This window comes from Cryptomeria japonica, chromosome 11 (genome assembly GCF_030272615.1).
Source record: "Cryptomeria japonica chromosome 11, Sugi_1.0, whole genome shotgun sequence".
Lineage (NCBI taxonomy): Eukaryota > Viridiplantae > Streptophyta > Pinopsida > Cupressales > Cupressaceae > Cryptomeria > Cryptomeria japonica.
This window is the reverse complement of record NC_081415.1, coordinates 68,157,041-68,182,407: the sequence shown is the minus strand read 5'-3', so window position 1 is coordinate 68,182,407 and position 25,367 is coordinate 68,157,041. Positions and strand designations below refer to the sequence as shown.

Below are 25,367 nucleotides of genomic sequence, written 5' to 3'. Positions count from 1 at the left end.
TCAGCAAAAAGTTGCGCTCAACATCATTCTACAACATCATAATAATCAATCTGCAACAACACCTTTACGAATGATTGTTCAAGGCACTGCTGGCACTGGTAAATCATTTTTAATAGATTGTATTAGAAGAGAATTAAACATATCTCCACCTATGACGGAAAACCCATTGCTTGTTTTAGCACCAACAGGAGTTGCTGCATTTAATATACAAGCGACAACAATCCATGCAGGGTTGCGCATACCTATAAGAGAAATGCATCCTTTGACAGGGCAATCATTAATGACATTGCAAGAGCAATTGAAACATATCAAATATATTCTGATAGACGAAATGAGCTTTTTGGGCCCGAAACTACTACTTAAGATAGATAACCGTTTACGCCAAGCATTCCCTAACAAACAACATGACAACTTTGGTGGCGTGTCCATGATTCTTGTTGGTGATCTTGCTCAGCTTCCCCCTGTTATGGATAAACCTATATATGCTTCACACTCTACAGGCCTCAGTTTATGGCATTCTTTTACTATTGTCATAACATTGGACACTATTTTCCGCCAGCAAGGTGCATCTATAAGACAACAACAATTCAGAGCACTTCTTCACAACTTAAGAAACGCTCAAGCACTCCAACATGATTGGCAGTTTCTAATGTGCCAGACAAATGCAACATTAACTATTCAACAAAAGAAAGATTTCAACTCTTCAATCCACTTGTTTGCAACAAATGAATCTGCACGCTTGCACAACAGGAAAATGCTCAAAGAATTAAATTTGCCTGTCGCTCTAAGTTTAGCTAAAATTGCTAAGCAAACAAATACTGAATATGACACCAATGAACAGCTACCATTGGAAGTATTACTTTCTATTGATCAGCAAGTGATGTTAATAGCTAACTTGTGGATCAAAGTTGGCCTTGTTAATGGTGCTATTGGTCTCATAAAACAAATTGTATATGAAAACAATACAAAACCACCAGACTTGCCAAAATATGTGGTTGTCCAATTCAATGATTATAATGGTCCTCCATGGGATATAGCACATCCAAAAGATATACCCATTTTGCCAATAACGCGAGGTAGGCGTACGCAAGTGCCTTTAACAATGTCTTGGGCCATCACTATTCACAAATCCCAAGGTCTTACATTAGATACAGCTACCATTGACATAGGTAATACTGAAAAGCAAGGCCTCACATTCACAGCTATTTCCAGAGTCAAGACAATTGATGGAATACGGATCGAACCACCATTCTCTTTTGAAAGGTTTTCCAAACTGCAAAATAATCCTTATACAACCATTAGAAAGAAAGAAGAAACTCGTTTGCAGCTACTCTCTGCGCAAACAGATATCTATTCACCTTAAAAACTTTTGCTCCAAAACCATCTTTCTTACATTCCACTACTTTCAACAACGTAATTACAATTTTACATTGTCATACCTCTTCACAACATGCACTTTCTTAATCGTCCCTCATACTAACTCTTTTTCCCTCGCTGTTCATTTTAGATTGCATTCATTCTAAGACATCCTCCATGCTGCATTGAACACCAAACACAAGTCTTCCTATCTATACACGCTTCAATAATTGTCTACAGATATATCAGGTATAATACAGCTGCAATGCATTGCGCATTCACATTGCTCACTCCTCCAACATATACAGCTATCTCAGGTATGATATGTCACTTTTATTGCTTAGAATGTACTCTGTTAACAAACTTTTATACTAATCAATGTCAATTATACAAAGTTATACACAATAAAAACAATGCTATGCTTAGTATGTTCTTTTTGATTGCAAAACATCTGTTCCTCACCCCATAATTAAATTTCTAAGTATTTTAACACTAAAATGAATATATTTCTAATCAGTTTAAAACTTTATACAACTCAAACATTTGTAACAGCTTTTATCAATCTCATTGTTAGAGGAACTATATATTATACCTCTGATAAGTTTTGTTACAAAAGTGTCTCTTCAATTCAAAAGTTACTGCAACAACACAAGCAACTCTCCCAGGTATGATATTTACATTTTTTTGGCTTCAAGCATACTTTATTGACACCTTTTACTGCTCTAACATTGCTCTCTGTCACTTTTAACTAGCTTCCCTCCTTGTACGCCAGCTACAGTACATTGCCTCTCCAGTGCAAACCTTCTCAATCAAACATTCAGTCTAGATTTCCTACTGCAAATTGAAGGTATGCATACCTACCCAACACATATAGTTTACATTCTCTTCTTTTTATGTGGCCATGTAATTCTTTCAAGGCATATTCTAACAAATCTTCAAATAAAATCAATTAATAAACAAACTTCTCTTTACCATGCCACTTCAGTTGTTTTGGCACATAAATTGTATATATGTTAAATTTAAGAAACTAATTCTATTGCTTCTTTTTGTTGTAGAGATACATATTAACAAAGAACCACATACCCATGCTTGGACACTTCTCACTTTTCAAGTTAGCACTGGTTGTAGCTAAAAAGTCTTCTCAATGTCAATTATACAAAGTTATACACAAAAAAAACAATGCTATGCTTACTCTGTTCTTTTTCCCTACAAAACATCAACTTTCTAACTCTTTTAAAACTAAAATGAATATATTTCTAATCAGTTTTAAACTTTACACTACTCAAACATTTCTAGCAGCTTTTATTAATCTCGTTCTTAGAGCATCTATGTATTGTCCTCTGATAGCTTTTGTTACAAAAATGTTTCTTCCATTCAAAACTGACTGCTGCAACATAAACAACTCACCCAGGTATGACATAACAATGCTATGCTTAGTCTGTTTTTTTCCTTTTTTTTTTTTATATGCAAAGATAGAAGAGAGAGAAATAATAGTATCTAAGTTTCTATATATGCTATGAAACATTTGTTTCAATCTATACCACTATTAAGCTCCATCTCACAATATCAGAAATATGTATCTGTACAATTTCACAGTTAAATAGAAGACGACATAAAACTTGTGGATGACTGCATCTTTCCCTCTCATCTGAAACTTTTGTTTTACAAATACTTTCCACATGTGATTTCAAAGGAAGGATGCAAGGCCCGCAACACATCAGGCAACCTGAGCCAATCTCAAAGCCTCCAATTTCCATATACCAGTTTTCAGGATTAGACCATAGCAGGTAACGCCTTATAATAGAAAACCATAGCCCAATTTTCTATTTACAATGCAAATGCATTATTGTAACTTCTTAATTATTAAAACCTTCTCATACGTTATTTGATTAGAATTTATGTTTCATAATGTACATTTCTACTTTTTGAATGATAAAAGATTCTTTTCCTGCTAATGCATATCAACATACAAAGTTATTATTACAAGATTCACATATGTTATTTTATTACAAATTATGTTTCATACTGTACATTGGCACTTTTTGAGTAACTAAATATTCTTTCCCTGCCAGAGCATGTCAACATATGAAGGTGACTTGGTGGCAAAATGCTACTTTACAAAGCACAAGTTAGTACCGGATGCATTCCATGCAACCCTGAAGAGAAAGATACAGATACAATTACCTTTCTAACTCTTTTAACACTAAAATGAATATATTTCTAATCAGTTTTAAACTTTACACTGCTTAAACATTTCTAATAGCTTTTATTATTCTCATTCTTACAGCACCTGTGTATTATCCTCTAGTGACTTTAGTTACAAAACTCTCTATTCCATTCAAAAGTCACTACTGCAACATTAACAACTCACCCAGGTATGACATTAACTTCCCTTTGTCACGCCACTTCAGTTCTTTTAGCACATGAATTGTATATATGTTGAATTTAAGAAACTAACCATATTTCTTCTTTTTGTTGTAGAGATACATATTAACAGACAACAACATACCCATGATTGCACTCCATGTCGATTACAACCAAACATTTTCTGGTCATATCTAAATTTATACTTTATATCTGCTTTCCAACTTTACCAAATTAAACCTTCTGACATGCCTTTCTTCAATGCAGGTAAAACCTTTGACCGACCACACTAAATCACCTTTCCTATTTCACCAATATCCATTCATTTTGTTCCCCATATTTCAGGTCATATTCCTTTTGGTTTCTTAAAATAATTCACATTTGACCATTATAGCTATTGACCACTTCTCCCATTCTTTATTCTAATGTTTTATCTCCTCATTGCAAACAGATTTAAATATCTCAAATCTATCACTGTGTTGCCCTTGCAAAAATTGCAGACAACAAACAAAAAAATTTAGGGTGTTTTCAAACTTCACTGCATTCCAGATTTATGACACTGATAAGGTCAGTTACAAAGTTATACACACAAAAAAAAATGCTATACTTTGTACTTTTTCTTTGCAAAACATCGACTTTCGAACTCTTTTAACACTAAAATAAATATATTTCTAATCAGTTTTAAACTTTACACTGTTCAAACATTTCTAACAACTTTTATTGATCTCACTGTTAGAGCATCTGTGTATTATCCTCTGATAACTTTTGTTACAAAACTATTTGTTCCATTCAAAACTCGCTACTGCAACATAAACAACTCACCCAGGTATGACATAACAATGCTATGCTTAGTCTGTTCTTTTTCTTTGTTTTTCTTAATATGAATAGATAGAAAAGAAAGAAATAATACTATCTAAGTTTCTATATATGCTACAAAAAATTTCTTTCAATGTACACCAAAATTAAGCTCCATCTCACACTATCAGAAATATTTAATTGTACAATTTCACAGTTAAATAGAAGACAACATAAAACCTGTGGATCACTGCATCTTTCCCTCTCATATGAAACTTCTGTTTTACAAATACTTTCCAGCTGTGATTTCAACGGAAGGATCCAAGGCCTGCAACACACCAGGCAACTTGAGCCAATCTCAAAGCCTCCAATTTCCATATGCCAGTTTTGAGGATTGCAGCATGGCAGGTAACAGCTTATAATATAAAACCATAGCCCAATTTTCTATTTGCAATGAAAATGCATTATTGTAACTTGTTAATTATTAAAAGCTTCTCATACGTTATTTCATTAGAATTTATGTTTCATAGTGTACATTGCTACTTTTTGAATGATAAAAGATTCTTTTCCCGCTGACGCATATCAAGATATGAAGTAATTATTAAAAGATTCTCATACGTTGTTTTATTTGATTGTACGTTACATAGTGTACACTGGTACTTTTTGAATAATAAAAGATTCTTTTCCTGCCCAGCATAAAAAGATATGAAGGTGCCTTCATACCAAAATGCTACTTTGCAAAGCACAAGTTAGTATACGATACATCCGATTGAACCCTAAAGAGAAAGATAGGCATACAATTAACTTTCTACCACTTTTAACACTAACATGAAAATATTTCTAATCAGTTTTAAACTTTACACAACTCAAACATTTCTAACAGCTTTTATTATTCTCATTGTTATAGCGCTTGTGTATTGTCCTCTGGTGACTTTCATTACAAAAGTGTCTGTACCATTCAAAAGTCACTGCTCCAACATAAACAACTCACCCAAGTATGACAATTACTTCCCTTTGCCACGCCCCTTCAGTTCTTTTGGCACATGAATTGTATATATGTTGAATTTCAGAAACTAACCATATTTCTTCTTTTTGATGTACAGATACATATTACCAGACAACAACATACCCATGATTGCACTCCATGCCGATTACAAACAAACATTTTCAGGTCATTTCCCAATTTATACTTTATAGCTGCTTTCCAACTTTAGCAAATTAATCATTCTAACGTTGCTTCCTTCAATGCAAGCAAAACCTTTGACCAACCAAACTAAATCAGCTTTCTTATTTCACCAATATCTGTTCATTTTGTTCCCCATATTTCAAGTTATATTCCTTTTGTATAAGACTTGCAAAGCTTGGATAATTAGTGAGATGTTACTTTATAGATAATGGTAAAGGCACTTTTTGGGTTATGGTCAACAGACATTCTTTAGTTATATGAGGCTGCCTTTATGTAAGCATTTCACAATACAATTGTTTTTCTGTTTAATCAACAGTACAACATTTCAATCGTGTTTATATTTCCACTTTATACATGATTTCTAATGAATGTTTTGACACACAATTGTAGGTGGATGTCACAAGTTCTGCACATCTCATACAACAGATTCCCGAGATTGATGCTTAACACACTCTCCGACACCAAAATCAACTGGTATGCCGTTCTCCCTTGCATTAATAACATTCTTTGCATTCTTCTTTCTCATTTTTAACTATTCTGCTCTGCTAATGATGTTCCCTATTTCAATTCACTACTTCCTTTCTCACTTTATTAGTGGTATAACTAATTATTGTCATTTTGTTTCACAAATAACCTTGCTCTCAACCTTTCTCTTTTGTGAATGGCCACCACCACATACTCTTCTCGGTTTCCAAATCTTTGCCTCTTCTCGATCCTATTATATTCGAATTTTCTATTTTACGACGCTTTGCTTATGTCAATATATTATCGTACTATGCAAACCTAAGTCCCATGTGTTAACTTTACTGTTCTCTTTTTTTAGTGGAGTTCATCATTTAGTGGATTCCAACTCCCATATAAGTTTTACTTGTAATTTTTTAATAAGATGTTATTTGTTTCAAGAATTATTTGTTCAACAATCTCCATTTTAATTATTTAAATATTCTCAGAATGCTCCTTCTCTGGCTATATAAATTCACATTGCAAATGTGATGTACCTACCTATCATTTAAAATGGTAACGAACATACCTCCATCTTTAGAGATGATTTTAGGACAGCATACTGTATGGTTAGATAGAATCCTTAAGATATAAATAAACAAGAGATCCTATCATTGATTAGCAATTAAAACTTGGTTCGCACTTAGAATTATATGTTTCATAAATTCAATAGTTCATTATTTTATAAATCGGTATGCTTGGAAAAATGATTTCTATTACCACATTAAAGTCTAACAAACTACTTGAGATGGTGAGCACCGAGAGTATTTAATTATGTTTTGTTCATAGATAACCTCTTTTTCAAATACACAATATGTGCTTATCTTCACTTCAGGAAATTGCTTCTGGTTTTGGTCATGATGTAGCTGTGCCTAGGCATACAAGTAGAATGTTACTGTATTTAATAAAAGTCGCTTTTAAATGAATATACTTTTTATTCCAGTAACTTATAATCTTCACTGGAACTTCTTTTTTGAAACTGCTCCGGGAATTTGGAAAACCACTCTCTGGGAAATAAATAGACTATTATGAGATAAATGAAGCATTCTCTGTAAGTTTGATTTCTATAAATGCATACTTTGCTACAATGCATCATTGCCAATCTTAATGATATTTAATTTTTGACATACTACTTTGTGCTACACATTTTTTTAAATGGCATCCACACAACACTCCACAGGTCAAACTTATATTTTCAATGATTTAGACCAACTCTCATATTTGAATTTTTATTCACTTGTTTAGACTTCGCCATACAATGTCCACTTCCCACTGTTCCATTTTATTGCAAGAAAATTGCTTTTCTATATTAAAATATTTCAAAATGCTTGATTAACAATCTCCTTTTATACTCTTCTCGGTTTTCAAATCTTTGCCTCTTCTTGATTCTATTATATTCGAATTTCCTATTTTTCGACATTTTACTTACGTCAAAATGTTTTGCAGCGTTTTGCATAGTTTGTTATAATGTCTCATTGAGAATTTTAATGGTATTTAATTTTAGCCATTCTGCTTTGTGCTACTCATTTCTTTAAATGACATCAACACAACACTCGTAGTTCCACCTTGTATGCTCAATGATTCAGAACAATCCTCATCTTAGAATTTTTATTCACTTGTTTAGACTTCATCATACAAGGCCCACTTCCCATTGTTCTAATTTAGTGATTCAGAAAACAGAATTTTTTCACATTAAATCATTGTTTTCTGCCTAATTATGAATATGAGACACTTTGCCTGATTTTTTCACATACTTCTCTCTACAGGATTGCACTTCATTCAAGTTGCAATGGTTACAAATTGCCTCTTACAAAACTATGAAGGTTGACTTGCTTGATATACATGACCTTCCTCACCATGATAAGCAAAATATATATTGCCAGTTCCTCTTTCTTGTCAGGTATTACTTGTTACTCTCATTTTCACATGCCAAATTTTTTTTCTATTTATTAAATTATTTTATAAATTGTAGCATTGTACTATTCAATAAAAGTAACACTTGAAAAATTCCAAAGTTACAAGCTTTAAAACTCTTTCTATACTGCAATTTTAATGTATATTTATTCTACTTTACCAGGTCATTTCCTCACTCCATACTACTAAACATGACATAAATAATATATTTAACACTTCATTCATTGAAACACAAAATTCACTTTTAAATGTGCCCAACACTTTGATACACAACTTTAAAATTTACCGTTTTCCACAATTTGTAGGCTTTAAAACTCAGCAGGCGTTGTAATTTAAAACAAGTTGATCGCATTGGCTTTATGTTGTTGCTCATCAAGAAGTAAGTTTTTCTCATTTAGGTTTAAACCTGGCATATTTCGTTCTCAGTAACACTTTCTATTGCTGACAAATGTACTTACTTGATTTCCATGCACTGCAGGTCAATCCGTCATCAGCCATTACACATCTTGCAGCTTTCAACAGCTTTCAAATTATTTGATTCTTTCAAACCTGCTATTTTACATCTCACAGCCCTATCTTCTCAAATATTAACATGTTCAAGATGATGACACCGTTACCATATCATCTTTTAAAGAGTCGTTAAGATCTAGCCTCCCACAGTGACTGCTTACACTTATTGACATTGTAACATTCACGGTTTCTTACTTATGTTACTCTCTTCCATCATTGCTACATTTCATTCAATGTTCCCCTTTGCTGAAATCCGCTATGTTTAACAACTGAATTCAATGAATGAGCATAACTTGCTGCTTTCTCTTCACCCTTGTGCAAATTTGTCACTCAAATATTAATACTTTCTATACAAAGTTTCATTTCTGCTATGATGCATTTTTTTGGTGGTGATTTGGTAAAACATAGATTAAAGAAATTTGGAAAATACACACTTTTAAAAAAAAAACTGCACATATTTCTGCTTCATTAACAAAACCAGTTCCCCAAACCATTTTACCTATCGGCTTCCCGTTGCACGCACACTAGCGTGCAACTGCTAGTTATATTATAAGCGAAAATAAATTCAAATTAAAAGAAGAATTTAAAGGTTCACAAGACTACTAATTTCACCCCCAAAAGAGTTCGTACAAATGTGAACAGTAATGGCAACGAACCTTCCTCATAGTTAAGAGCATACTTACTGCATACTTTGTTGGTATAAATGGTCAATAATTACCTTGAATAAACTCAAGGCTTTGGACTCTTCGCCTCTATTCACAGTAGCCATAAACCCTCCAAGAATTTCAGAATCTACAGGTCCATTTATTTTCAGATTCCGCTGCCCTGTGTGTACAAGTGTTACTATCCGTTCTACATCAGAATGAAAACCACGTTCTAGCTCAGAATAAAGAGCACCGAATTCCTCCAGGAAATGAGCGCAACCAGGCGATATATGGAAAGCGCATATAATGATTGCAGTTGACGGGGTTCGAATCTCCTCCAACTTCTCACAATAATCTCTACTACTCTGAATCTCAGCGATTGCATGGCAACCGATCACGTCAGAAAATAAATTTACGTTTAATCTTGACACGGCTTCATCCACTGCGTTCCCTGCTATAATGGTATAATCTGATGGTAGTCTCTGAAACATTTGAAAAATTACAAGTGTTAAATTCCCCAACATTAGCAATGCAATAAAATATCACACATTAAGACGGTGTAAGTCGCACCTTTAGTCCAGAAATGAAATTCAATACTTTTGCAGGTCGAGACGCTTGAATTACCAGAATTTTCAATCCTTGCAACTCTTCAACACCTTCTATAGTTTCCAACTCATCACATACAGCAATCTCAAGGTGCTCGAGCCGACGTAGAGGGGCAAGGCTTGGAAACTCTCTCAACACAGAACACCCATTTATGAATAGCTCTCGAAGGCTTGTTAGAGAAGAGAACCCTGATATTGTTCTCAAATTATCACAATAATCAAATACAAGCATATCCAGCGTGTTTACCAGCTTTAATTCCACTTCAGTTAGTTCCTTCATTAATGCAATGTGCAGATGTTTAAGGCTGGGACATACCTCTCTACTAATTACCAACTTTGAAAAACCTACATATTTGAAGGATATTGTCTCTAGGCTATTCAACTCAAAATAAGAGGATCCTCTACTATTGTTCAGAACCAGTTCTCCATATGATGGCACCTCATGAAACTTCAGAGTTTTAAGATTTCTGAGTTTTCCAAGTGATTTTGACAAAGATGTACCTTCAATGCCTAATTGGCAGGGTGCATTGATTAGTTTTAGTTCTTCCAATCCACTTAACATTTGTATTAATTCTGGAAGATTTCGCAATCCGCCACAACGGCGAAGAATCAGCCATCTTAACTGGAAACTGTCCTGGAATTCACAATTAATTTTCAAGAATGAATTGCTTCTCAATGGTAAAACAATCTTCACCAAATTACTATTCTGAAATGTGTTTTCTTTGATTTGAATCGTCGATAAAAAAAACTAATACAATCAATTCTAAAAACATCTTATATTGATATTTAATCTGCCCTGAAAAGAGTTGTAATTTGCAACAAAGAGAAACAAAATACCTGGTCATCGATTTCACTTGCGGAAGTGCTCCACAATCGATGTAACATTTGTATCAAATCTGGAAGAATTGGCAATCCCCCACAAGAGCGAAGAATCGGCCATCTCAACTGAAAACTGTCCTGGAATTGACAATTAATTTCCAAAAATGAAGTGCGCCTCAGTGGTAAAAAAACTTTCACCAAATTACCATTTCAAAATGTATATTCTGATTACGGAGTTTGATTCGAAATAACGGGAAAGAAAAAAACTCTAGCGGAAAAATAATCTCTACCCCGAAGGGAGTTGTAATTTCCAACAAAGTACCTGGAGTTCTTCAAGTCCCTCGACTACTAAATATTGCAACTGTCTCACAGGAATCCATGGAGGAGCTCTTTCCCATCGTGCCTTGTCAACCCCAAGCCAGAGGAGAGCAGTTGACGTGCCAGAGTGGTTATTTGAATTTCCTATAAAATATTCAATTCTTGCATTGAGGGTGGAGTCCCAGAAATGATCGTAACACCGGTGATTTGTTTCTTGTAAAATTTTTTTGAATCCCTTTTCTTGCTGCATTCAAGGATCATGGTTAAACTTTCGTACATTGCTACTAGAATAAATAAAATAAGAAACAAGGACCTTTTATGATTTTAATTTCAGAGATACAAAAGAGCTGCGCACCATAGATCTAAGATGCTCTGACTGCCACAACCGAGGAGGGACCGCTTTTTCATCCTCCATTTGTCTTCCCAAGTCACGGAGGTGATCGTGCATTCTAAATACATGTCCTTTAACCCACCTAAATGTATATGATTCTTTTTCCTCTACTTCAACAAGGCACTTCTCTATCAGTCTTTGAACTGAGTGTTCCGCCGTTCTCCACTGGGACGCCTTCCATATTGTTATAGCCATATCTTTTAATTTGGCATGAAAGAAACAAACAATATCCATAAATATCTGTTTCTCCTCACGGTCCAAACCGTCAAAGCTGATTTTAAGAGATTTCATAACATCATTAGGCTGGATATACTTAACTTTCTCCAATTCCAAGTTCCAATATTTCTCATCCCTTCCACAAACATGGGTGCCCAAAACTTTGAGTGAGAGGGGTAGGCCTCCACAGAATTTTACGAACTTTTCAATCAGCTGCTCGCATGGAAAGGCTGGGGCCTTTCCGCCGAAAGCATGGCTACAAAAGAGCTCTTTAGCATGATCTTTGCTCATTGTTTTCATCGGATAACAATTACTGATTTCTGCACTTATTAACACACCCTGGTCACGGGTTGTGACAATTGCTAAGCTGCCAGGACTTAGAAGATCTCCAAACAAAAGGGCACGCAACTGGTCGAGATGATCTATATCATCTAGGATTATAAGAAAACGCTTGTCAGATCCTGCCCTTTTCAGACAATTCTTCAGCGATTGCGTGCCTTCATCAATGTGTTGTAATTCCTCATTTTTCTTGAACAGATCTTTCAGAAGCTTCCTTTGCAAGTTATGCAATTCACGTTTGGCGTGAGATTCTCTCACATCATTGAGAAAAGAAGATGCATTGTAGTCTGAACGCTTTGTGTTGAAGATTTCTTTTGCTAGGGTGGTCTTGCCGGAGCCGCCCAGTCCAAAAATCCCTACAATCTTCACTGATTCTGCGAATCTCCTTTCGAAATCTCTGACAAGTTCATCCAGTCCAACAGGATATGACCCAACATCTAACTTTGTGCTCTTTTTAATTTCATTTTCCACACAGGACACAATCTCTTCACACGAATTGCTGAAACCCAAGGAAAAAAATTCAGTTCTTTACAAAGGCATACCGCTAAGATACAATCAATACTATCTTAAAGGGGAAAAAAATGATGAATGACAATAAATCCAAAGCACAAAAAAGTAAACTTACTCTTCACAACTGCAAAGTTCAAAGCCAACTACTTCTGAAGCAGATTGAAGGGCCTTTTTCCATCTATCCAGCTTATGAAGGTTTCTGCCTTTATCTTCATATTTGGAAAATGCCGCAGCATACGCTCCTTTCTCAATGTAACGAAGGTCAGAAGGCTTGACATAATAGAACACAGAAATGAAGAGCGATTTTCCATTTTCTCGTTGTTCTAACATAAGAACGAGCTCGTCTAAACACCACGAGGAGTGTGCATATCCAGGGGAGAAAATGGCTATCTGAACAACAGATGAGCGTATGGCACTCTGAATAGCAGATGTAATAGAATCTCCCTTTTCTAACTCTAGACGATCTAAAAATGCTCGACACCCTCGGTTCGCAAGAACTTCATAAAGGTCTTTGGCGAGAGTTTCTTTGACGTCAGGGCCTCGGTGGCTAATGAATGCATCATATAATTTCGACGTTGCAGTCCACCTCCTCCTTTCCTCTTGATATTCCACAATTTCCTGGTGAGATGAGGAGGAGGAAGCCATTAATTCAAAAAGGTTGCAATGAAGAGAGTATCTAAAACAAAGCGAGCTTGATTTAATGAAACCATACAACTATAGGTAGTCGAAGAGAAATGCAAAGTGAGTTCCTGGTTGTCAACGCCCTAACACGCCCTTATAGAAATGGTATTTGCTAGTTGTTATCAATTGCAACAACAAATGATGGAGACTTGACATTGGGCAACATGCCAAGTTGCAGAATTTAATTATATTCTTATTATTATTGACTTTCATAGAAAATTAAATGCACTAGACTGCATAGGAATCAACTTGGCAATCTCAAAAACGCTGACACACTTACAATTCATACAAAACGACATATCCATCCTATACGATGACGATACACGAGATATTGCGGGATCCTTCATTTCTATAAGGAAATTTTTTATTTTTATGTTTTTAGTCAATTTATTAAAAATTGTGAGAATAATGATTAAACCTTTAATAAGAAAATATTTTAATATGATATATGCACATTTTTAATTTTTTATGTTTACATTAAACGCAAGTATTTTGTTGTTGATTGTTTCAAAAATATTTTTAAATGATAGAGGAGGTTTCAATGTATGATTATGAGATAATCAATGCAATTAAATGTCTTAAAAAACTACAGTTCATAATATCAAATCACTTAAAAGATGTATTCTATTGACATTGAGTATTAAATATAAAGCAATCTAGTTGGTTGGTGATATTTGAAATTTAAAAAATTTGAGGATCATGTTGACAACGACAAAATTTATCTTGGATAGTAAAATAATTATGTATGAAAAAGTAACAACATCAAAGTAGATGCATAGATAAATGTATGATTTAGTGTGTGTTTGTGTGTGTAAGGATACAAAGCAATATTGAACTGTGTGTACGAATAGGTGTTATAAATGTGGGAATAAGGGAATATAGTGGGATATGTGCAAACGAACCCTAGATAAGCTAAGATCTAAGTGAAATGAAATAAGTGAATATAAATATTAGAGCTATCAGATTTCCACAATCCATATTAATATTCAATAATTGCTCCTGGATTCAATTCTGTAAGCTAGTTTTTATTATCAATGTTTCGAATCACACTCTGTGATTCATCATTAGGAGGAACAAGAATACCAAGGAGTGTGATTTGAAACATTGATATTGGTGATGAATCATGGAGTGTTATTCAAAATGTTGATGATAAAAATTGGCTTACAAAATTGAATCCAGAAGTAATTATTGAACATGAATATAAATATGTTAAAGATAGGTGAATGAGGTCAACTCCAAAACATTGCAATTTTTGTTAGAAATTATATGTATGAAGATTTATCCTCAAAATTGGATAAAAATCTAAATGGAGATTGATAAGGGCATGAAAAATCTAAAATGATTGTGTTTCTCAAAGTATGTGGAATTAAAGTAAGGATTAGAATAGTGGCCTATACAAACAATGGAGATAACTTGAGTCCATTTATCAATATGCAAATCTAATTTATTTTGAAATGTGATACTTAGCTACTAATTTAACCACTTTTAGAAATGATGAAAGGATACATATAAATATACACAAGTGCAATATGGAATTCATTTGTGGAATTTGCAAGGAGGAGAGATTCGTCTTGGTTAAACTATTAGGATATTGATTCAGTGAGTTTTGAAAATAATGAGGGACAACATTCAAACATGCATAAATACCTAATGATATTGATGCAAATAAATAGATGTAGAACAAATTCTCATAAGTTAATATTCATAAATTGGATTAGATTTCGATGAGTAAGATCATATTATAAAAAAAAACGATTCAAAATGAATTAAGATTGGATTTAAAATTTTAAAAAAATAGGATACAAGTGAAATTTCCCATGATTCAAGTCAACACACAATAACCACATAGAAAAGAATAGATCAAGCATTTTTTTTTAATTAAAAATTTGAAATCACTTCAACAAATCACAAAAATAAAATAAGTGAGAGGGGTCAAAACTTGGGAAGGCTCCAATTATTCATATAATTCTTGTTATAATACCTAGTCTTGTAACATATTTATACTACATATTGTCAATAATTAGTTCACATTTAAATAAAAAATAATAAATGTTGATCAAGATGGACCCTAGAGAAGAAGATAGGAATGACTAGCTGGAGAAGATCTATCTCCCTAAGGAAGCTATCCTAAAAATTTGAAAGAGGCACCATTCCTAACCAACATTGGTATTTCAATTGGTTACTCTACTTTTGTGAAAGGGGAGAAAACCAATTTTGAAATTGGACTAGAAGGTGTGGAGGGAAGACAAATCTACTAAGAAGTGATGTGCATTGAAATGTTGAAGAGTTGAGAAGATACTTTTTTTTGGATGCTATAAAACTTTATTTTTGGGAGCTTAATGGTTCTAATTTTGGATGCCAAGGGATATAAGCACATGTGGCCAGAGAAATGTAACTACTAAGAAATTATTTTTGGATGATGTGAAGATGGTGGATATGTTTCTGTAGGGATCCCTAAAGCTGGATAAGTAAATCTTATGATTCTTTTTGTCCAAGTTTCATGCTCTTCATCTATAAGGCTCTATTTCTAGTGAAATGATATGGTCTGGGTTGCCCTCATATGGCTACAAGCAATATTTATTCTCTATTAGTCTTATTATAATATTGATATCAGGATTCAATTAGGTAGTCTTCAAGTCAAACTCATTGACCCATTTTTCATGAGTAGTGATTCACAAGAACCCATCTCTCATGAGAATGAATGGTCCACTTAGCACTCATTGCATCAAGGCGATTTTCATAGAGGTGAAACATTGGGCCTTGCTAGGAGGTCACCCATCCTAATACTACTTTAACTCAAGTGCGCTTAACCACAAAGTTTCCTCCAAGGTTTAAGAGTTTCCTCTATTAGTCTTGTTTTGGAGCATATATTGTAATGTGTCTATAAAAGAGTTTGTATGGTGGTTGTAGACATTTGTATAAATTTGTATGTACATTTTTAGATGGACCCATACTTGAACACAATAATAAAACATAAATACGTCTATTAAAAAATGAAATAAATACTCTTTTTCAAGTAAAAGATCGTAACTAACCATTATAATTGTTTCATTTGTAAAAATAAGGTGTTCATTTAAACAAGGTATTATTACCATTATAAAAAGTAATATTCTTATGGGTACAACTATTAGGATAACAATGTATATGCATTTAAATGTTTCCTATTAATAGTTTTGTTGGATATGGAGGGAATTGTTATGTGGATGACTTAAGGAGACGTCATTGTTCTCAGAAAATGATAGATTGTGAGGTGCAGTTAAATGCCCCACCATGGCTTGGAATCGATTGACATGTCCAGATTGTTTGGTACCATGGTTTCTACTAGAGCTCTTTCTAGAATATCCTTATGCATGGGAGAGATTTTAAGAAGTTCTAGTATGGATATTTGTGCTGGTGTCTTTTGCAATTGTTCTACTAGGTTGTATTGATTTTGAGGAATAGTAGATATCTTAGAAGTGTTGTCTTTCAATACAAACTTAGACTCCCCTTTAGTGGTCACATTTATTGGTCTATTTTCTTGTTTATCCTTGATTTTGATGACAATTATTTGGTTGTCAAATGTCGAAATGTGATTGATGACATTGTCGTAGATGTAATTCGCTTTTCTCCCTTTGTTGTTTGATGAAGAGGGTTCTCCCTTTTCATTATTAGGAAGAGGATCTTTGAATGCTCCATGATCATCATTTGTTTTGTGTCCTTCCACTGTTATGTCACCTTTATCGATCAAGTCTTGAACTAAATGTCTTAATCTTTGGTAATCATTAGTTCTATGACCTTTTCTTCTATGAAACTCACAATGATATGTGTCATTCCACCATGCTAGTTTGACTTTTGGCTCAAAATCTCATGTATTTGGCAACGTTATGAATTTGTTTGCAAGGAGCTCTTTAAATGCCAATTCGAGTGACTGCCCTAAAGGTGTAAATTTTCTTCGATATGGTGCAGATGCTGATTTAGATGTGTGTTATCTTGATTTTTTGAGGGTGTAGTACTTGATAAGTTTAAGATTGGTTGCTTTGGTTTTATATATGTGTATCAACTACACCATTGTTAACAATGTTCTTCTTTCTTGTCCAGAATTTAGATTTAACATTGTTATTGTTATAATTATTGGAAAAGTTTGTGCCTTCTTTAGAGAATTTAAATACTCCACTTTTAACTAAGACTTCCTCAATTTTTAGACCATTTTCAAACAGTTTTTTGAAACTTGGTGGACATTGTAGCTGGAGTCTATAAGTCCTCTCATTGTTTAGATTGTCAATATTAAAGATATGCATCTTTTCTCTCTCAAGTACCAGAGGAGAATATCTAGCAAATAATCATCTTCACCTTTGTAAGAATGTAAGGAATGATTAACCATTTTTCTATTTTATTTTACATAATTCAAGCATAGTTATCTCATGTTGGATGTTGTATGAATATTGGGATGCAAATTTGTTTACAAGCTCTTCAAATGTTCTAATACCTGGTGTAAGTTTTGATAACCATTCCATGGATTATCCACCCAAACTTCTTGGAAATAAACGTATTAAATAGGTGTCATTGTGTGCAAATTCCAAACTCATGGTGAAAATTTTCCTCACATGATCTTGTGGGTCAGTTTTGCCATTGTATTAAAGCTATGAGATTTCCACAATCCATGTTTATATTCTTATATTCTTTCCTATCTTTGAAATTCTTTTCATCCTAATGATGAATCACAGAGTATGATTTGAAACGTAGATGGGAAAAAAAATACACACAATCGAATCCACAAAATTTCATAAGATTTTGCCATTATATTTATCGTATTTTGGAATTTCACAATTTGATGGAAATGGTATCATGTTCACATTCCAATCAAATGGATAGAGGCAAATGTCTTCCAGTGAATATATCCTCATTGTTCCCCTTTGCATGTTGTTGGTTCCCAAACCAATAGTCCCCGAGTCATAGAGGAATTGCCACCAACTGATCGACAAACTCGGGGAAGGGTTTTGGCCAACTTGACAAGACTTTGTCAAAAGACTGAGATCTCCTACTCTTTTGGCTCCGTGAGACCAAAACAGGTGAACCTATGTAATGTCCTATAACTTTCATCTTCAAAAAACTCTTGAAATTACATATTATAGTAGATCATCCCAATGAAAGATACTAAGGAAGATGGATAAACTCCTAGTTATGGCTTTAACCTTAGTTTGTAAGCATCTAAGAACTCATTGAGGAGGTTTCTACACTACTCCTACTCCTAATGCTGAAAGGAAATGCAGATATAAAAGATACTTTGACTTAAGGAATGATTCTGAAAACTAAAAACAAATCCCATGACTAATGCCTTATCAGGGCAACAAAGTCATCTTGCAACAAGTAGCAAGTGAATCCAAATATAGTGAACATAACCGGCCAGGTCTGAGTATTGATGCATGACATCAAAATTCTCCATTGAAGCTTTCCTACAACCATGCTTAGAGATCTTGCATATACAACATACCATTTCTCATTCTACCTTAGGCATTTAAATCCCTTCCTTGAAGAGAAGCTGAAAGACAAAATGACACCAAACTTGTTGGGACAAAATAAAATGATCCTTGATCATATATTTCATAAAATGAGAACCATACATGAAGGAGATAGCTTGAGAAAAACTCATAAAATTTTCTTTTATACTGACTATATCTATTTGAAAACAAAAGATTACATGTTGAAAAACAAAACTCTAAACTGCTCTATCTTAGAACCATGCATGTAAGTCTTGCTTCCAACATTTACAAAATTTGCACCCAGAATCCTCTAACTGAGAAGAGAAGAGAAAGATATATTTCAAAGAGGAGAAAACCTAAAGAAACCCTAAAGAAAACTCTAAAAAGACTTGTCCTCCATCTTGAAATCTGCACTGCACTTTCATTGGCTGTCCTCTCTTCCTCGACCTGCTGAAACCTTTGAAAATCTAGAGAAAACCTTCCTTAGGTTGCTTGCTCAATTCAAAATCTGCACCTTGCTAGATGATGTCAAAATCTCAAAAATATGTCCCATGCAAACAACTGTCAAATCTAATTTCTGTACTTTGACTGAAAATCTCTACTTTGACACCCCTGTCCACTCCACCTTCTGTCCACTTGTAAAAGTTTGCCATTTTTTCTCACTGTCCATATTGACTGAAAAAACTCACCCTTTCCTCTCTGCAAAACTGAAAATACCTCCTTTGGTGAAGAAGACCTCTCTGACCTTTTCTCATTCATATTCTCCATTGCAATTACTCATCTTATTTCACTTTTTGAGTAAAATAATATTATCCTTTTGAGTGAAAACAATCAATAAACAATTTCAGGGGTGCATAACTTTACTACCATAATATTTTTGAGTGAATGAGATTTACTTTTACTCATATCTTCCCATTTTCGTGACCAAACCCTATGAATTAACTTCCACCCCCTGGGGTACCCTATCTTATTTCACTTTTTGAGTAAAATAATATTATCCTTTCCTCTGACCTTTTGAGTGAAAACAATCAATAAACAATTTCAGGGGTGCATAACTTTACTACCACAATATTTCTGAGTGAATGAGATTTACTTTTACTCATATCTTCCCATTTTCGTGACCAAACCCTGTGAATTAACTTCCACCTCCTGAGGTACCCTACCCTTGAAGATGACTCATCACAGCAACAAAGTTCACCTTGTAGATCAAATCTTAATTTTTTTTATTTACAACTTTTTGCATTGTCCCTTTGTATCTCTGTGCATGAGTCTAAAATAGACAACAGTCACTCTAATATGTTCTCTCCTTACTCCCATGCTCTTGTTTTCATCAAAACCATTTCATACATATGCATGGTCACAACGACCCCCGTTATGCATCGCCAGTGTGTTGTAATACTTCAGAATACAATGCCTTCTCTTACTAAAATTATTTGCTTTAAAAGCTTAAACACCATCTCACAGGTGCACCTCATGCATTGCTTGCAATCATTTCTTTCCTCACAACACTGTACACACCTCAATACCAATCGACACTAAGTATGCAATACGCATCTCCGCGCACACATTACACAACTTGGAAGCTTTCAAAGCCCTTCATTCATTCATTTATTTTGGGTTACTTCATCAAACATGACGCACTATGAAATCTGGTTTTATGGTGGACTTTCAAGCAATACAAAATTTATCCATGTGGTTGTGGTATGTTACAGGATCTTTAAAATCAAGGATATTTCACAAGGTCCCTGTAGCCTTTTTGTGCCCTATCTGCACACCAATCTACATCTGCTCATTTCTATGCTCCATATCTCGGTCAAAATAATAAAAATGCAGAGCATTATACATCGAGCCCTTGCTCAAAGTCCAAATCCCACTTGCAACTTTTCTCATCAATATCCTGAGGCATGACCATAATCAAAATTCCAGTTTGATTATAATGGCACCAAGATAGAAGAATATAATCGCAGCATTCTTGAGAAAATGCCGCTCCTTTTAGTAGATAATATCTTGATCTGTCATTCAAATACATTAAAATATCTGAGCTAGATTACGCCTTCAAACCTCCATCGATGCCCATATCGCTCTCGTAGTAGCAAGTGCCCTCGACATGCTTGCAAAAAATGGTTCGCGATTTTTCGTCTGTGTAGAAAGTTATGTCTAGTTAAAGTTAGGATAAAATTTCATATAGTTTTTTAAATTTTTTTTGTAGTTTTGGATTTTATTATGTAAATAAACAAATATGACTGTTGGATTTCGATTCGCAAGGGGTTTTGGCGACCCTTGGTATCTCATGAACTGATATATGTTGGATTTTCGAATTGAATAGATGACTTTTTGATTTGCTTCAATTCTGTGTTTACCTTGCTCATGTAAACAATTCCACAATACCGCAGGTTCTCACTCAGGTGTTGTCATCCGAATCCATAATTTGGATCAGTGGTATTAGAGAAAGTTCATTCCTGTAATTCATATCACACGTGATCAACATATCAAAGATTGGGGTTGGAAATAAGAAATCCTTCAGAATACCTTCCTTTGAGACGCACATGATCGCAGATGGCTAAGTTGCAGACCGACGATGACATTAAAGCATTGGTTGTAGATGCATTAACAAAACAATGTGAAGAAATGATGGAGCAGTTCAAGCAAATACTAGAAAGTCATGGGTCACAAGAAAACCCACCATTCACAGGGTATACACCATTCAAGGTGCAACTGAATTTCGATATACCCATGTTTCAAGGAAATATTGATGCGGATGTTGTTGATGATTGGGTTTCAAAATTGGAAAGGTATTTATCTGTCAACCGGTTCTCAGATGAAGAGAAAATAACTTTCGCTCTTCTCAAATTTGAAAATCATGTGAAAGATTCATGGGAAGCAAAGTTAGCATCCAAGGTAGTAGAAACTAGCAGTACTTTTATTTTTTTATCAAAAACCCACATGAGGAGAATTCATGTGGAGCACATAAAGGAAGGATATTTTTCCTGTAGATACATATGAACAGAAATATATGCAGTGGCAATTGCTTCGATAGAAAAAGGACCAAACTATTCAGGAATATACTAATATGTTTCATGCTTTGGCAACAAAGCTTGGCATCAAAGATTGTGAGAAGCACCGAGTTTTGAAATATCAGAGTGGACTCCATAGGTATATCCAAACTGAAATGAAATTCTTAAACATAGAGACTTTACCTAGTGCATATAAATTTGCTACAAAAATTGAGGAGAAATTCAAACAGAAATGAAGGAGGGATAACTTCGCAAATAAAAAATGGAAGGGTGAAGGTGGAAAAACTACATGGAAACAAACCTCCAAGGAATCTTCTCCCATTTCACCAGCAAAAAAGACATGGGGTATGAAGAAGGCACAAGAGAACGATATGTGGTATGAATTCCATAAGAGTCCCTCTCATAACACAAAAGATTGCAGAACCATAAAAAGTTTAATGATGGAGATGCACGAGGACAAGGCAAAACCTAAGGTGGCAGAATCTTGCACAGAAAAAAATCATGAACAGGTCATTGAGGCTGATCCATATGCAACAGTAGCTACTACAAAGATATTGCCCTAGGAAGATGAGGAAAGATTGTTCCACTCATAGATGTGGGTCAGAGGAAAAGCCCTGCACTTTATTGTTGATAGTTGAAGTCAAAAGAACCCAATATGAGCAGAGACTGTGAAGAGATTGAATTTGAAAACAACAGCACACCCGCAACCCTATTCAATGGGATGGGTAAGTCATGGGAGAGATATTCAAGTGCACCAATAGTGTCGCCTATCATACTCTATAAAGCCTTTCAAAGATGAGGCAATCTGTGATGTATCTCCTTTAGATGTTTGTGATGTTCTGTTAGGACAACCATATATGTACTAGTGCCATGGTGTTTATGAGTCCAGACCTCACAGTGTGACAATCAGATTAGGTAAGTAGAAATACTGAATACCAGAGGTAAGCCCTGCATACTCTACCTCTTTGATTAGTGCTAAGCAATGTAGGAGGTTGGTTGCCAAAATGGGAACATTCATATTATTAATGATTCATTCTGAAGAAGAAAGGAAATCAGTATATAATTCCCATGCCATCGCAAACACCACAACATTGCAGAAAAGATCAATGGATTAGATTTTGATAAAATATGAGAATCTGTTTAAGTTACCAACTGGGGTACCTACACACTGCCAAGTGAGACACACTATTGATTTGATACCAGGAACTCCATTACCTAATGAACCCATCTACCGTAGATCAGTATTATAAAATAATGAAATTAAGATGCAAATACAAGAATTGATTGAGAAGGGACATATTCGTCCAAGTGCATCACCCTGTGGCAGTCCCATTGCTCTGGCAAAGAAAAAGGATGGAACTTGGAGACTTTGTATTGACTATAGGGCATTGAACAAAATTTTAGTCAAAAATAGGTATCCACTTCCCCAGATAGATGACCTCTTGGACCAGCTTAGAGGGGCCCGATTCTTCACAAAAATTGATTTGAAATCAGGATGCCATCAAGTACCAATTGACTCAACTGATGTGTGGAAGACAACTTTCAAATCTAAAGAGGGATTGTTTGAATGGCTAGTGATGCCTTACAATCTAACAAATGCCCTAGTGACATTCATGAGAATGATGAATGATGTACTTAGACCATTCACTGATTCCTTTGTTGTGGTATATTTGGATGACATACTCATCTTCAGCAAAACTTGGGAGGAACATTTGCAACATGTGGAAAAAATTCTCTCAACTTTACAAGATCATGGGCCTTATGCAAACAAAGAAAAGTGCTCCTTTGGTATGCATAGTATTAGATACTTAGGGTATGTTATTGACAGTGAGGGTGTCCATGTTGATCCTGAGAAGATACAAGTGATTAAGGACTGACCATCTCCTAGAAATCTCACAGAGTTATGAAGTTTCCTCGGGTTGGCGAACTTTTATCACAGATTTGTGTTGGGGTTTTCCCATTTGTCTTGGCCTCTAAACTAGTCATTGCAAGGGGAACACAAGCAAAGTTCAAATGGATAGGTTCTCAACAAGATTCATTCAAGGAGTTAAAATGAAGGTTATGTTCTACACTAGTTTTATCTCTTCCAGACCTACAACAGTCATTTGAAATACGAACTGATGCATTAGAATATGCCCTAGGAGCAGTCCTCATGTAGCATGGTCATTGAGTTGCATATCATAGTTAGACTTTTTCTAATATAGTGCATCAATATGCCACTTACGACAAGGAACTGTATGCTATTTTTCAAGCCTGTAAGTAGTGGAAACATTATATTTTGAGTAAGGAGACTGTCATCCACAGAGACCACAAACCTCTTCAATTTTTGCAAACACAAGGGAAGTTGTAGAATGATCGGCATCAATGATGGTCAGCCTATCTTCAACAATTTCATCTCAATATTAACCACAAAAAGGAAAGCACTAACAGAGTAGTAGATTGTTTGAGTAGGCCTCCAATTGCAGCTATAAGTATGGTATTTGACTCATGTGGTCATCAAACTAAAGCTTGGGCTTGCTTGTATGAAAATGGTGTTGAATTTGCAGATGTTTATAATCAACTGGTGAAGGGGAATCAAGTGAATGACTTCTATTTGTAGGATGGAATGCTTTGCCACCTTGGCCAAATCTGTGTGCCCAATGCAAAACGCAAAAAGCTGATATGGGAAGCTCACTATAGTAAGGTTGCTGGTGATTTTGGCATAGGTAAGACTATTGCTATACTTCAGAGGTATTGACCAAAGTTGAGAAATGATGTCATTTCATATATTCAACCTTGTACTACATGTGTTATTTCTAAGCCTACCAATCGTAAACTTGGATTATATTCACCACTTCATGTTCCTGAAAAACCTTGGCATTCAGTTTGTATGGACTTTACATCTAGTCTTCCTGCCACCAAAAGAGGCCACAATTGTGTGTATGTTGTGGTAGATAGGTTCTAAAAAATGGCACTAATAGTGGCTTGTAAAAAAACAATTTCTACAGAGGACACTGCAAATCTTTTCTTTGAACACATTTGGGTTCATTTTGTTCTACCGAATACCATTATTTCAGACAGGGACAATAGGTTTCTTAGTAAGTTCTGGTCTACATTATGGGAAAAGATAGACACAAAATTAACAAAGTCTACTAATTTCCATCCTCAAACAGATGGTCAAATAGAGGTAGTGAATCAAATGATCATTCACATCCTATGCATGTATCACTCAAAACATCCCCACACATGGGATGAAAGTCTTCCATATGTTCAACATAGCTACAACAGGGCAATTCATAGTTCAACTGGTCACAACCCATTTGAGGTTTGTCTTGGTTATCAACCACTTGCACCCATGAATGTTTCCATACCACTTATTCAACCCGATCTAGTTCCATGTATTGGTAAGGAGGAAGATAAGGAAGCCTAGTTCATTGATAGAATTCATCATCTGCAACAACAAGTTCATGAAATCTTGGAGCATTCCAATAAGAAATATAAGGAGAGACATGATGATCATCGTACTCATTATAATTTTCAAGTCGGGGACAAGGTGTGGTTGCATATCCAGAAGGAACGATTGTAGGGTGCCAATAGGAAGCTTCGTCCTCTGCGTTATGGGTCATACACAATCAACAAGCAAGTTGGTGATAATTCTTATGAGCTTAATTTACCCCCATTTCTAGGTCTTCATCCAGTCTTCAATGTGGAACTCTTGAAGCCATATTTTCCTCCACTATTAGATGTTGCAGATGTGGCAGAAACA

At 34.8% G+C, this 25,367-nt stretch overlaps 2 protein-coding genes and 3 long non-coding RNA genes across 7 annotated transcripts; 4 read left to right on the top strand and 1 right to left on the bottom strand.

The window, feature by feature from the left end:
• The first annotated feature begins 70 nt into the window (after positions 1-70).
• LOC131029117 (uncharacterized) lies at positions 71-1,363 on the top strand. Its single transcript, XM_057959515.2, has one exon. The coding sequence runs from the start codon at positions 71-73 to the stop codon at positions 1,361-1,363; it is 1,293 nt and encodes a 430-aa protein (XP_057815498.2).
• An 819-nt stretch (positions 1,364-2,182) lies between these two features.
• On the top strand, positions 2,183-4,275 carry LOC131859908 (uncharacterized). 2 transcript variants are annotated; one of them, XR_009359486.1, is made up of 7 exons: positions 2,183-2,767; positions 3,050-3,143; positions 3,429-3,484; positions 3,644-3,731; positions 3,838-3,907; positions 3,988-4,065; positions 4,172-4,275. It is a non-coding gene; the product is annotated as an uncharacterized LOC131859908 (long non-coding RNA). The 2 variants fall into 2 exon arrangements; XR_009359485.1 differs by having other exon boundaries at positions 2,183-3,143.
• A 146-nt stretch (positions 4,276-4,421) lies between these two features.
• LOC131859763 (uncharacterized) lies at positions 4,422-6,151 on the top strand. 2 transcript variants are annotated; one of them, XR_009359342.1, is made up of 3 exons: positions 4,422-4,546; positions 4,816-4,923; positions 6,092-6,151. It is a non-coding gene; the product is annotated as an uncharacterized LOC131859763 (long non-coding RNA). The 2 variants fall into 2 exon arrangements; XR_009359343.1 differs by lacking the exon at positions 6,092-6,151 and adding an exon at positions 5,423-5,507.
• Positions 6,152-8,000: 1,849 nt separating this feature from the next.
• LOC131859760 (uncharacterized) lies at positions 8,001-8,714 on the top strand. Its single transcript, XR_009359341.1, has 3 exons — positions 8,001-8,102; positions 8,422-8,495; positions 8,595-8,714. It is a non-coding gene; the product is annotated as an uncharacterized LOC131859760 (long non-coding RNA).
• A 411-nt stretch (positions 8,715-9,125) lies between these two features.
• LOC131860028 (disease resistance protein Roq1-like) lies at positions 9,126-13,113 on the bottom strand. Its single transcript, XM_059214373.1, has 7 exons — positions 12,584-13,113; positions 11,368-12,457; positions 11,017-11,256; positions 10,713-10,832; positions 9,841-10,509; positions 9,345-9,752; positions 9,126-9,161 (listed from the first exon to the last, which is right to left on the bottom strand). Exons 1-7 carry the CDS (start codon positions 13,111-13,113, stop codon positions 9,126-9,128), a joined length of 3,093 nt encoding a protein of 1,030 aa, XP_059070356.1.
• Between the last annotated feature and the right edge of the window lie 12,254 nt (positions 13,114-25,367).

Bases quoted from the DNA above. Each gene is read 5' to 3' on its own strand.
- LOC131860028 (XM_059214373.1), bottom strand. From the start codon at position 13,113: ATGGCTTCCTCCTCCTCATCTCACCAGGAAATTGTGGAATATCAAGAG. The intron at 10,833-11,016 runs GTACTTTGTTGG...TGTCAATTCCAG, and splicing joins AGGGACTTGAAGAACTCCAG to GACAGTTTTCAGTTGAGATG. The intron at 10,510-10,712 runs GTATTTTGTTTC...TGTGAATTCCAG, and splicing joins CAAGTGAAATCGATGACCAG to GACAGTTTCCAGTTAAGATG.
- LOC131029117 (XM_057959515.2), top strand. From the start codon at position 71: ATGATTGTTCAAGGCACTGCTGGCACTGGTAAATCATTTTTAATAGAT.